The sequence below is a fragment of the Alexandromys fortis genome, unplaced genomic scaffold (genome assembly GCF_014885135.2).
Source record: "Alexandromys fortis isolate MF-2015 unplaced genomic scaffold, M_Fortis_MF-2015_v1.1 scaffold_96, whole genome shotgun sequence".
NCBI lineage: Eukaryota > Metazoa > Chordata > Mammalia > Rodentia > Cricetidae > Alexandromys > Alexandromys fortis.
The window spans coordinates 147,229-161,654 of NW_026068053.1; the positions used below are offsets into that span (position 1 = coordinate 147,229).

Genomic DNA, 14,426 nt, shown 5'->3' on the forward strand with positions numbered 1-14,426 from the left:
GAAGGAAGGAAGGAAGGAAGGAAGGAAGGAAGAAGGAAAAAAGGAAGGAAGGAAGGAAGGAAGGAAGGAAGGAAGGAAGGAAGGAAGAAGGAAAGGAGGAAGGAAGGAAGGAAGGAAGGAAGAAGGAAGGAAGGAAGGAAGAAGGAAAGGAGGAAGGAAGGAAGGAAGGAAGGAAGAAGGAAAGGAGGAAGGAAGGAAGGAAGGAAGGAAGGAAGGAAGGAAGAAAGGAGGAAAGGAGGAAGAAAGAAAGAAAGAAAGAAAGAAAGAAAGAAAGGAAGAAAGAAAGAGAGAAAGAGAGCTCAAAGGCAAACATGGCAGCGGTAGTGGACTGGTGGTAGAGGGAATTCCAACATGTGTCTAACACCCCATCCCTGATTACTGCCTTGCCTCTTACAGTATCCTACCACTAGCTTCTGGCTTTCTCTTTCACTGACTTTGACAGGAGAATAGGAAATGACTTTTGTGAGCTTTAGGAAGTCTCCAGGACTGACAGAGCATGTTCCTAGCTATTTTCATAATCCATGTTTTGAAAGTTCACTTGCAAAACTAGGAAGTTTATATCTTTTCTCTCCTCCTTCTCCTCTCTCTTTCTCTCTCCCCACTCTCTGTCCTCTCTTCCTGTTCTTCATATAGAAAACTCTTCAGGCCTTAACTTGGTTTCTGGGAAAACAGATGGAAGCTCATGCTCTCTGTCTTTCTCTGTCTGTTCATGCTCTCTGTCTCTCTGTCTTCAATTCCCTTTATGTGTCAAATTGAATTGTAGGGAATGGAAGATACTAAGAGGGTAAATGAAGGTCCACATAATACCGTTTGTTTCAACTGAATTTGTTTCTTACTTCCTTTATAATCTGTAATTTTAAAAGACCTCCTATTTTATACTTAAAAACTGAAAGTTCTAATTCTTTACAGGCAAAACCTCAAAAACAATACATAATTTTATCAGTTTATATGTGTTGGTTTTGAAATTTAAAATATTTATTTTATTTTTATTTATGTGTATGTGGAGGGGAGTACTATTTGATCATGTGAGTATGGATGCCTACATGGGCCAGAAGAGGGCACTGCAGGCAGTTGCTAGGAACTCAACTCCACTGCTCTGTAAGGGTAACAAGTGCTCTAACTCTTGAGCCAATTCTCGAGCTCACAGTACAGTATATATCTTGAGAAACCCTTGGCATTCACTCTGTAGGATACTGACAGTTTTTCTTTGTAATTAACATGAATCTACCATATTCATTTCAACTAATTTATTGTTATTAGAAACACTGATCATTTTAAATTTTTACAATTGAAAACATCTTACAGGTTGACCTCAGGCCTCAATATTTAGAATTAATTGTTCAAACAGCATCCATAGAAAATGAAATATTACATTTGTAAAGTGTTTGATATAGTGGATATATCACCTTCCAGAAATAATACACAAATTTGCATTTAAAATCAATACATAATATTTTCTGTTTTTCTCTAGATCAGTGGTTTTCAAACTTTATAATGCTCTGACCCCTCAACATAGTCTCTATTGTTGTGGTGATCCCAGACATAAAATTATTTTCATTTCTACTTTACAATTGTAATTTATTACTGCTATGAATCGTACTATAACTATCTGATATGTAGGGGACTTGATATGTGACCCTTATGAAAGGGTTGTTCAACCTCCAAGAGTTAAGAACCACTACTTTAGAAAGTCAAATATTAAATAAAGGCAAAAGTGAGTAGCCCATTCTCACCTATTATATTGGCTTAAAATTATTGGGTTGGTAGTGCAACAATTGTTTTCAGATAATAAGAAAGACTGAGAACACAGTACTGGCTCAGTCTATAAGGTTAATTTATTAGCAGTTCCAGTTATGAAGACCAAGAGAATTCCTGGAGAGCTGTTGGAGGCTAAATGAACTAGATTTAGTTGCCAGCAAAGGATGGTAACAGCAGCAGCAGCAGTAGAAGCAACTGCATAGACACACCAGAAGGCTGTGGAGTTGGACAGGCAAAGAAGTATCATTTTCCCCCGGGATCTCTCTATTTCTGAACTGCCACTGAAAATACCATCTGCCATGGTGCCTCTCAGTGATTCCCTTTGGCAATGCCCTCACAGTCTCATATGGAGACAAGTCTCGTGAGAAATTCCAGATCTAACCAGAGTGTCAACCAAATTTGAAAATCCCAGTATTATAACAGACCAGGGGAGGAAATCCAGTAGTCTGTCTGCTCTTAGTCCCTCGGTGAAGCTTCCATTTTCCTTAGTGTGGAAAGGACTCATTTGTAATGAGAGTTGTTAAGGGAAGAGAAGAGTTTCCAAGCTAGGTACTATGAACTGTTATTTTGAGGAGGGGTTCAAATTTGTATAGCATTCCTTGGAGAACAGAAATTTCTGATTCTATGACTTGGTTCTTCTTCTTCTTCTTTATCCTCTTCTTCTTCTTCTTCTTCTTCTTCTTCTTCTTCTTCTTCTTCTTCTTCTTCTTCTTCTTCTTCTTCTTCTCTCTTTATCACACACACACACACACACACACACACACACTGCTTTAAAAGTCAGAGTTCTGAATCCTAATCTTTGTAACAAACTACTATTTTCTGCCATCACTTTAAATTTTGAGAACTTTGCCATCACTCAGGGACCCTCCCAGAATTGAGGATGCATTAAGACTCAGTTCCTATGTCTGTGGTACTGAATCCCTTGAAGTGAGTACTGGGGGCAATCCTGTTAACACTGCTCTGACCCCACACTGGTACTTTTCTGTTCTCCTTGAGAGCTGTCTGTTCACTCAGAACTGTTTGTCTCAGGAAGGCTGAGAGGGGGCAACCTGATCCAAGAGGGTTCTCTCTAATTTTGAATATATTAACTTCAGCTTTGTATTTTGTTTGATTTCTTGTTTGCATGTTATGGAGATTGAACATAAGGTCTTTGCATGCTGGGCAACTTCTCTAGGCACTGAACCCCATCCCTGTCCCCAGGTTAGTCTTTTAAAACAAGTTTTTGTTTATTTGTGTTTCTCTGTGTATACAAATACATACACATGCTATGAAGTACAGGTGAAGGTCAGAGAACAGCTGGCAGGGGTCAGTTCTCTACTTTGTGTGGTCAAGATGTTGAACTTATATTTGTAAGTTTGTTGTTTGTTGGGAAGAGCCTACTTTTGCTGAGTGATCGTGCTGGCTCTAATAAATTTTTCTTAACAATCAAACTCTGGAGAATATTTAGATATGTTATTTTTAGTCCATGTACAGAATTAAGTAGAGTGATACCTGGGTAAAAAGAGCATCATAGAGGAGGGTGTGCCACCTCACTCCCTTGGAATCTAGTCCATATTCCCTTGATAATAGCTTGTTTTCTGTTTTCTTTCCCTAGCTTCTTCTTTCCCCTGAACTCTAGAGAGAAGCAGCCCTCTATATGGATGCACATCCCAGTCTTTGGGGATCCTTGAGCCTTTCCATATCTGAGATGCTGCAGAAGTATAGCTTCTTTAATGTCTCATGAAGTCTAGCATCTGTTCTTCTAAAACTTCCCCTGGTGATCCTTGATCTATTAAAACTGCTAGTTTACTAGTTCAGAGCACTGGCTACACAAATTCCATGGCCTGAATTCAAACTCAAATCCACATCAAGGGAAAGAGCTGAGTGCACAACGTTGTCTCTGACATCATTGCAAGCACACTGTGGCACATGTGCATTCCTACATCTACATTATGCAACCTCACTCAATGAATAAAAAACACTTTAAAAATCAAGAAAGTCAAGGTCTTGAAAGGTGCATTCATTGGTGCTTTCTTCAAAAGCAGGGGATTTTGAGTTCAGACTGCCAGCAAGCACATAAAAAGCTGGGTACAATGGTCCTGACTATAGTGTCAACTCAGAGAACTAGAGACTGGACGACTCCTAGAGTGCAATGACCATCGAGCTAGCCAGAAATATCACACTGTAGGTTAAATAAAAAAGATGTCTCAAAATATTTTTTGGAGAGTGAGGAAGATCCCTGATCTCAAACACATGCACGTACAAACATACACACACACAAACAAACAAACAAACAAACAAACAAAAAAAAAAAAACACACACATCAACAGTTAAACACAGAAAGATATGGATAATGATATTGGAAAGGTTCCAAGCTCAGAATTAAAGTATGACCAGATAAGGGAAGGTTCTGGCTCCTACATCTATACCTCAAGCATCTCCTCTGATGCTGAGCATCTGTAATGAGGCTAGATAATGGACTTGTGGTTAGAGCAAACTTCTATAGCCTTTTTGTATAGCCTTTTCCACAGTCATCTATGACTAGCCAAGTGCTTGGTTCCTGGGTACTAACCAGATCCTGCATGGTGAATCATACTTCCTCTTACAGCCCAGGCCATAGTTTGCTTTCAAATACAGCTTCAAGTGTTATTGAGATATATTCAAATTAGTATGCAAATGAAAGCAAAGCAGACCTACAGTTGGCTTGCACCTCAAATGCTCTTTCAAAATATCAAATGTTCATCCCTAGGAATCACTTGACAGAAGCCTTAACTAATTAGCACAGTCACCATGTCCAAAACCCAAATCCTACCTTATCTATGATAGCTGTCCATGAGAGAAGTTGGAGCTACCAGTTGGAGAAGCTTTTGGGTCTCCCCTCCATGGGAAGCAGATGTTCAGGGAGCTTGCACATGGTGGTCTGTGCCATCTGGGCTTCTCTGAGCAGATGAGGCACAGCTATCCTGGTGGGAGCACAGCTGGGCTCCAGGCTTCGTACTGATACTGCCCTGTGCAGATTCTCCCCACAGAAGCTGCTCACTTTGCCCTGAAAACTCAAAGCCAAGTAACCCAGAGGGCTTCACAGTGAAGGCTGCAGGGGCTTCTGCTAAGTTCTATCTAGTGTTCCTTGGTTGGCTATGCTTTCTTTGCTGATCTTTTACCTATTGATCCTGTTGCTCTGTCCTTTGGTGTGATCTTCACCAGTGGAAAGGACTGAGAATCACTGTTTCTAGGTTCATATGGCCCTCTGAGAAAATGTTCCTCCATTTTGGCTCTTCCTAAATTAAAGACCATTTATTGATTGTTCTCTATGATCTGGACTAGTGATTTGTATCTCTGGCTATTCATTGGACTCTCTCTCTCTCTCTCTCTCTCTCTCTCTCACACACACACACACACACAAACACACATGCATACATTATATATAGATACATTTTGTGTGTGTGTGGTAGGAGTTGGGAGATAAGAGTCAGGGAAAAGTAAGTCCATGTGTTCCTGTGTGAGGTCATGGAGCACCTGTCAGTGGTGTTGGGACCCTAGAGTATTCATGGAGAGTCAAAGGACAATCTTTGGGTCTTGGTCATTTCCTTCCACCTTGTCATGAGAAAGGGTCTGAGACTCAGTGTATCAGTGGGGTTAGCTGGCCTTCAAATTTTGCAGATTCTCCTGTCTCAGCCTCCCATCCCTCAGAGGCATACCAGAATTATAATTGCTGGTGCCACTGCCTTTAGCTTTTTGCTGGGTCCCAGGGAATGTTGCGTGTGAAATGCAGGCATCTTCCCCTGACCTACTCTTAAACCCCAACCAGTTCATGGGGTTTTGTTGTTTGTTTGTTCTACTGAAAATGCCCAAATTCCCTCCACAGAGATTCTAAGAAAGTTGATTTGAGTAAAATGTTCTTCAGAAACCTGTTTCAAAGGCTCTTGTTGGACTCTTCTTAGCCTGGCATCCAAGGTCTTGGGGATTGCTTTAACTGTTCATCTCTTTTTCATTTTTCTTTTTTTTATTTTCCATTATCTATTTCTTTGTTGTCTGAGCAGATAGCTGTGTCCTAGAGTTTTTTCCTCACTGGGTTGAACTGTTTCCTACCTACTCAGTAAAACATCCCTAGACTTCACATACAGAGACAGTAAGTCCTCATTTTTCCTTGCATATCATCACTGTTTCACCTAGAGCTGGAAGTTTGTGACTATTTGTTGTTGGGTTGATTTTGTCTTCGATTTTTATTGGCATATATTAATCTACATGTAATTGGTTTCACTATAACATTTTCATGCACATGTATAATATACTTTGACTGTATACACCTCTTTATAACCTTACTCTTTCTCCTGGCCCCCTAACTTGTATTGGTCCCCTCACTTTCCAAACTGGTCACCTTTCTATTATCATGTGTCCAGTTTAAATAACTAGCAAGTTTTATGGTGTTGTGTACAAGAGCACGGGTCAGGAGTTAGAGGTTCTAAGATATCTTAACAGTGACCATACTACTGAAGGAAATGACCTCTCATCCAGCAACCATTAACTGAGTAGAAATCATGATGGGTTGAATTATCACAAGCTCCTCACACTCTCCGACAGAGTGTTGGTGAGACAAATTTGATGTAGATTTTATGTGGGTAATCATTGCTCATGTGAGTGCAAACAGCAAGGTTATGCCCAGCATCAGTCTAAATGTCCATTGTCTGGCTTGTTAATTTATCTGCCTTCCTTATTTGTATAATGTCATAGAATAGTATTTTAATTCTTTGTACAATTGCCCCCACCTTTTAACTGTGGCTCATTCCAAAATACAAAGGTGGTGCAGGAGAATTGTCTGTATTCTGACAGTCATGTTATAAATAAACGCTGATTGGCCAGGTAGGAAATATAGGCAGGAAAACCAGACAGGAAGTAGAAATGATGTAATGAGAACAGGAGAATTCTGGAAAGGAGGAAGTTGATTCCTCCCACTCCTGCCCAGACCACAGAAGCAGCAGGATGTGAGCTGCCCCACTGAAAAAAGGCACTGAGCCACATGGCTAACATAGATCAGAAAAATGGGTTAATCAAGATGTGAGAGTTAGCCAGTAAAAGGCTAGAGCTAATGGGCCAGTCAGCTTTATAACTTATAGAGATCTTTGTGTGATTTTCTTTGGGACTAAACATTGTTGGGTACTGGGTGGGACAAAAACCCCAACAAACAAACAAGCCAGCCCCATCATATTACACAAAGGAATATGTTATTATCCATACTTTTCCAACCCTAAGGGTGACTTGGATTCATGGTTTTGCCTGTCAGTGTTAGTTCATGAGTGCCCAAATACTTAAGCATACAATTATAGTAGTAGTTAAAATCCCTAGAGCCATCTTTAAGTACAGTATACCCTATTGCAGGTGAGGAAACTGAGACAATTAGAAGGAAAGCAGCTCAGTGCACAGCCAGGCAAGCTGAAAATAGTCTGCATGATGAACATGTATAGTTCTGTGTCATTGTGGCCTGAACACTCGATATAGCTCTTCTCTTCAGTGTTCAGTGAGGCATAATCAAGAAGTCTCCATAGATGGAAAATTTTTGAGCGGAATTAATTGGCCCTTCATGATTAATTCCTAATGCAGCTCCCTTAGTAAGGTAGGTCAGTGTTGCAGAGCAGCTGAAGGAGAGATCAGGTAAAGCATCAGGAGCGTTTGCTTTTAATAAGCCACCTCTTGCCCTCTAAATGCTCTGGGATTGTCTTCTAATCATGTTTGATCCCTTAATCCTGATACCAAATTGGTATCATGAGTTCGATTCCTGGATTCAGGTAGTGGAAGGAGAGAGTCAATTCACACAAATTGTCCTTTGACCTCCACATGTATACCCCCCATCCATATACACATGTACAGTCAACTAAATATATTAATATTGCTACAGTTGATATTGATTTAATCTGGCCCTGACTACAGTAAGAAACTCCATCTGTCTTGCAATGAGGCTGGCCTTGTCCACTTCAGTAATCTGACAAAGTAGAAGCAAACGTGTGGAGAATGAGACAGTGTGGGACATGGGGAAGTCTAGTAGGATACCGAAGAGGATTGTTCAAAGCATATTACAGTCTTAAATGAAACCACACTGGTGCAGTTGTGGTGATTAATGTTAACTGTCACCTTGATGGGATCTAGATCACCCCGGAGCAAGCCTTCAGGCACACTCAAGATGGATTGCAGAAACTAAGGTTATACTGAGAATATGTATAAGGGACTCCCTTAATCATAGTAGTTGATGTGCTAAGACCCATCTGAATGGAGGGAAGAACCATTCCCTGGACTGGAGATCTGATCCTGGGCTGTGCACAGTGGAGAAAGCAAACTGAGAGCAGCCTGCTTTCATCTTTCTAGTTTCCTAACTGTGAAAAGTCAAGTTCCTGCTGCTTGATTACCCTGTCACTGCGAAATGGATCCTTGAACTATGAGATGAAATAACCCCTGTCTCCCTTGAGTTAATTTTGTCAGGGTATTTTATCACAGCAACAGAAAAAGAAATGAAGACAATTAACCCTATCAGAAGCAGTGCATCCCAGTGGTAGAGGGCATGCATCGGATATGCTAGGTCCTAGATTTGATTCTTGGAATCATCTCTTAAAATGATTGTTTCTGGGGATATAATTGCTGGTCTCATTTGGAGTATTCCTTTTTCCTCTGCAGTCACTAATCACCATCCTAATTAATATATAGCATGCTTTTGTTTAGCACAGATGCGCCACATTCTTGGGTTTGTCCCCTTTGTTTCTTAGCCAAAGCTATCAGAAATGGCTTAGGAACAGAGACTAAGTTATAAGTCAGAAGAGAGAGATGGCCCTCATGAAATACCCCTCCCCGTTTCTTTTGCAGGAAGTTACTTGAATGATGGCCTGTGGCATACTGTCAGCATCAATGCCAGGAGAAACCGGGTCACTCTCACACTGGATAACGACGCCGCGTCCCCGGCTCCGGACACCTCCCGGCTACTAATTTATTCTGGAAATAGTTACTACTTTGGAGGTAAATTCCCTAGCTTTTGAGACTTCAAATAAAAGGACAGGGGAATTATGTCACCATGCGCTTTGTTAATTAGGCTATCCTCCCCACAGCCCTGCATGCATACATGTATGCACACAAACAACAAACAGGGAGAAACCAAAACCTCAGGCAACTGTGCCAATGGAAGCTAATCTAGAACACTGCTGAGGACAGAAAAAAGCGGGGTTATAAGAGCTGGGTTACATAACTCAACGAGAGAGTTGTTGTAACCATGCCAAGCTGCTTGGTCGCACTGAAAAGAAAAAAGTCAGCTGAAAACTGAGAGAAAAGGAGCTGAGAGTCAGAAAGTACCTGCAGGGGGAAAAACTCAAGAGGGAGGCACCACTGGCCTGCTCAGTCATCTAGGTTTCTCCACTGCCTCTCTTCTTTGTGAGCATTATCTCCCCTTTCCCATACCTTGAAGTTCACCCACACTCAAGAAGGAGACAGAGAAAAGTGTATAGGAGCTAGGGGCTCCAAAAGGGGAACCATGACTGCTTTTTCTAATGTTTTCTAAAACCTTGCACTACTTCCAGAAACACAAACTAAAATAAACTGAGGTGACCAAAGCCTATGTGGCATCTTAACATTTTTATAAATACACCTATGTTGATTATTTTTCAGATTTTATTTATTCTTCTCTCATACAATATATACCATGCCATGTTGAGTATTTCAAGTGTATCTTTTATTAAAAGAGAAAGAGATAGTGGCTATTTCTGTAGTCATGGTCTGTTTACAAAGCCACATCTAAAGGGCACTCAGTCCCCATAGCTGTCTCTCTGACTTTAAGCTCTTAAAATACAGTCCTTATACTCACTTTCCTAGAACACAGAGAACAATTTCAGAATTGCTGGGAGATAGAAACAAGAACAGAATACAGGCTCAGTGAAGTTTAGTGGTGGAGGGCTTACTCATTGTGTAAAAGGCATTGGTCTCCATGAACAGATTCACACTCAAAACTCAAGCATGATCTCCATACAGCACACATACACACCCAACTCCAAAGCCCTCCATGCTTCCCCCAACACAGTTGAGAGAGTGACACAAACTGGCTGGGATCATATTGAGGGGAGCATAAAATGACCCTGCCCTAGACCTGACAGTTCCCTTTCATGAGGTAGCTGAAGACTAGCACTGAACAACTGCCTTTACTGAAGAAATGGCAAGATGTCTCCCTAGGCAAAGGCCCTGTTACTCAAACCTGAGGACTTGAGTTCTATTCTTAGAACCTGGAGTGGGAGAAAAGAATTGGCTCCATAAAGCTGTCCTCTGACTTTCATACATGCATGGATGCACATGCTTGTCTGCACTCTTTCTTGCATAATAATAATAATAATAATAATAGCAATAAATTATACCTGGACTCTCCCAAATAATAATCATACATTCTACCCTGAGCTGCACAAAAACCCCTGTAGTCTCTGAGCTCCAAAATTTACAAATCATCCCTTTCTTCCCATGGAAAATCATGGAAGGCTAGAAACACAAAAGGGTCTTTGCATAGGTACAGAAATCATATGTAGGGTCTCCTCGGAAGGAAGCAATGTGGAACAAGATCAGTGAGGTTGGATTTTAGTATGAGGAAGTCCCACTGTCCTTCCCCTACAATCTCCACTACATTCACAGCCATGGCATGCATCTTTAAGTGATAATATTTCCATATAAGATATAACAAGACTGCTGTTTGTGGAAATAAAATAATCAGTAGGTTGTCAAGATAGCTCAGTTATAAAGGACTGGCTGTGTAAGCCTAAGGACCTGTGTTTCAAAGTTTGGAGCCCCTGGAAAGCCAGCCTCTGTAGCGCTTCGCTGTAATCTCCAGGCAGCTCATGCCAGTGAACCTGGTGTACACAGTGGCAAACCAAAGACCCAACCTCAGGCAAGTTAGAATGTACCCACTCCTGTAGTTGTCCTGTAATATCCATGCATGGGCTGTGGCATTTGCACAGCCACACTCATGTGCATTGTCACTCAAAGGCTAAGAAAATCATAATAGTCTGTAGATGACCATAGAGACGGCATATATACGGAGAAGATTCAAATCCGTCTTCACTGTAGCCCCCTAGTGAAAGCAAATGAATGGAAAAAATGCAGAGCTGTGCTCTCAACTCTAAGCTGTGGATTCTGAATCACATACTATATTTTAGCCATGGAGAAAGAATGATGGTCAGGAATTTATTTTCAGGCAAAATGGCTTTGAATAATCATGTTATAATAATCATCTAAAATATCACAGAGGCAAAATGGCTCTCCTCCCCTAGCTAGAATAGTGCTAAATTCTGGGTGTGTTTCCAGGGGTGCTATACTTAGAATGTGAAGATTTATCTATGATTTGAACAGTGCTTAAACAAACCCTCACACACAGACTGTAAACTTAAGGAAGGTAAAAAACGAGCTTCAGCAGTAATCGTCAACTTCCATAAATTCTCTCTACAGCTTCAATTAGAAGTTGTAGCATCTCTTCATTTTATAGTGTGCCTGTGAGCTGGTAACCAGCTGCTGGGCTTCAGCCCTGCAGTGGCTGTCTATTAGCGATGGCTGAAATAATTCCCCGTTATTTATGGCTTATTGCTGTGTTTTCAGGCTCCATTCCCATATGCTCTGAACCTTTTAAAACCACTGAGATGGAGTATGTAAGAGCACACATACTTGTCTCCCTGCTTGGTCTTCACCTGTCTTAACAGGGAGTCTTGTCCTGGCAGCAGGTGATGCTAAACAGGGCAAAGCGTTTTTATCTCTATAGAACAGTCATTAAGATGTGTGGGGTTAACCTTCTGCATGTGCGGTTACAGCCTATAACTATGCACACTTAAGCAGGCAGTTCTCTTAATGTCTGGATTTGCTTTGCACAGCAAGTCAAAATTCCTGCTTGGCTTCTGAGAGTACGTTTCTCGTGAACTAAGCCTGTTAATGCTCCACAATTAACCAGACAATTACTTTACTGCCATCCTTAGCAGAGCATGATTTCCATAGAAAGAAAGTGCAATTCAGAATTGCATTGTGAATTTTGATGTGTGTTTTGAGACAGAACCAACATTTCCAGCACTTACAATATGTGAACAATATATGAAGGATGTCATTCAAAGGAAAGACAAATTGGTTTCCAGCAGAAAAAAAAGTGTGTGTGTGTGTGTGTGTGTGTGTGTGTGTGTGTAAGACTCAATTAGTAAAATGCTTGCTAAGTAAGCATGAGATTCAAATTTTGAATTTTCAGTATCTATAAAATACTGGGCATGGCATGGAATACCTTGAATTCCAGTGCTGAGATAAACTGGCTCCTGAGGCTCACTGATGACCCAGCTAATCCAAGTCCAGGTTGGGTGAAGGGAGAGTGTCACAAAAAGCAAAAAGAAAAGTGAACGCAGATCCCTGGGGCTCATGACCAAAGTCTAGGTAAATTGGGGAGCCTTTGGCTCACAGAGAGATCTTACCTAAAAGATTAAAGGGAAAGAGGTAAGACATACTGATATCAACCCCGTACCTTCTACAGATACCCACATGAAATAATGCATCTGCAGGCACACCACACACACACACACACACACACACACACACACACACACACACACACGGGTGGAGTTAAGGTAACAGTTATACCAATGATATTCCCTTTGGCAGTTTTTTTCCTTTATAGTGACTGAATACACCCATTTTGCATCATTTCTGTTCCTCCTCCTGAGCCTGGATTTACAGCAAAAGTGTCCCCTGTTGAGAATAAAAAAGTGCCCAAATAATTAGAGCTCAAGATCTTCCATCAATAGGTTGCCAAAGCAATGACAGATCATTTCAGTGTTCTTCATCTTTTCTCTCTGTCCCACAGGGTGCCCTGACAATCTCTCCGATTCCCAATGCTTAAATCCCATTAAGGCTTTCCAAGGCTGCATGAGGCTCATCTTTATTGATAACCAGCCCAAGGACCTCATTTCAGTTCAGCAAGGTTCCCTGGGGAATTTTAGTGATTTACACATTGATCTGTGTAGCATCAAAGACAGGTAATTATTGTCTTGTCTCCTCTGTTCTCCCACCCCTTCCCGTTCTCCTGTTCTAAATATGAGTTTCTTTAAGCAAAATTCTAATCTGCTGACATTAACCACATTAGACATAATTGAGTCGCCTAATGGAAAATATTTCTGAAAGGATTTCAGGCCCAGAGAAAAACAGTTTAAATTAGTTGAGTCTCTCTTCATGTTGACTTGCAGTAAATGGGATATGCAAATTAAATCAAAATACAAATTTGTGAAAGGATTAAAATTTTATGCATAAACAACATTTGATTACTTTGAAGTTAAGAGTAAAGCATGAAAGAGGGAGGAATTACTTCTCCCCTAAGCCATTTCATTCTTTACCTGCTGTGGGTATCCTTCCTATAATGGCATAAAGCTTTAGGAAATCAACATGGATGCCCTCAGTTTGGGATGGCTGGTGTAACTGCCACCAACATCACCCACTGTTTCTTTAGCTCCAAAGAGACCAGACAGTAGGCCAGTGAGAATCAGTTCTTTGATTTTGCAACCTAGAGATCTAGCATGACAGTCCGTTTTCAGTTATCTCTCCTGAAATTTGACTTCTCTTCTGTTGGAAATTTCTAGATTTGAAATCAGAAAACCAAAGACAATAGATGTTAAATTTCAGCAGGATTTTGCCATATTCCTACTGTATCACTTACCTGCCTCATTCTTCGAATTCTGCTTAATCCTTTGAGATATTAATGAGCCGGTAGAGAGATGAGATTAAGTGTTTACATATGTGTTAGTATTAGAAGTTCCTAGCTATATTAACTAGTTGTTGCTGTAAACTCAAATACACCTATTTTAGAAACATTGTCACTAGTAAGGACACATGATTCCAGTAAGTTGATACAACTGTGACAATAAGGAATGAGACTGAGGAAGTTTGGGAAGGTGATTGAATCATATCTTAAAGGATAAGGCAAAATCATGCTTGGCAAAGTTGACAGTAGGCAAAAGATGGTAGGAAATAACGCCACAGAACTGTGTGGAAAATACATGGCTCACAAGTGTTATCAATTCAAAATGCTTTGAGTTTGCATTTAGAATCTCTAGTACTGGGATGCATTTTATAACTAATAGCATATGATAATTTCCTTGGCAAAACTTATTTTTTGAATAGCAAGTAACCGATACCTTGACTTGCAATTTACCATGTCTTATATTCCGTTGCTGCAGTTCAGTCCATATGTCCTGCAGGCAAGGTGGATGGCTTCCAAAAGGCTGGGGTGTGGACATGGAATCGTAGCAAAGAGGGCTTTTGTACTTGAAGAATTTGCTCCTATGCTCTGTGTGAGAACAAAAAAGGAACACATCAGATTTGGTGGCTGGAGCCATGTCTTGAAAAAATGTAGGGCAGAGTTAAGGGAGTTCGGGAGTGAGTGTCCCAGTGCAGGGGAGAAACTACGAAAACGGTCAGGTACCGATATTGGGGACATAGGAAATCAGCCCTAGAGAACATGGTCTTTGCTAATTCTGGAAATCACTGCTGTAATTAGATGAAGCATAGCACACATTTCTGATAATAAATACCATTTCACATGCGATCACCCACACACCATACTGACTTCTCTTTTTGTTTTCACACTGACTTTTTGATCTTTGTGCTTTTTTTTTCATTTGACCAGCTGTGAAAGTGGATAATAAAATGTGTGTTTCAT

At 40.7% G+C, this 14,426-nt stretch overlaps 1 protein-coding gene across 1 annotated transcript in view; it reads left to right on the forward strand.

Annotated features, from left to right (window-relative positions):
• The window catches only part of Cntnap5 (contactin associated protein family member 5), a 554,624-nt gene that overhangs the window by 96,664 nt on the left and 443,534 nt on the right, over positions 1–14,426 (forward strand). Inside the window, exons 5-6 of the mRNA XM_050119741.1 lie at positions 8,588–8,737; positions 12,579–12,750. Coding sequence (XP_049975698.1) covers positions 8,588–8,737; positions 12,579–12,750 — 322 coding nt within the window. The remainder of the gene's footprint in view (positions 1–8,587; positions 8,738–12,578; positions 12,751–14,426) is intronic.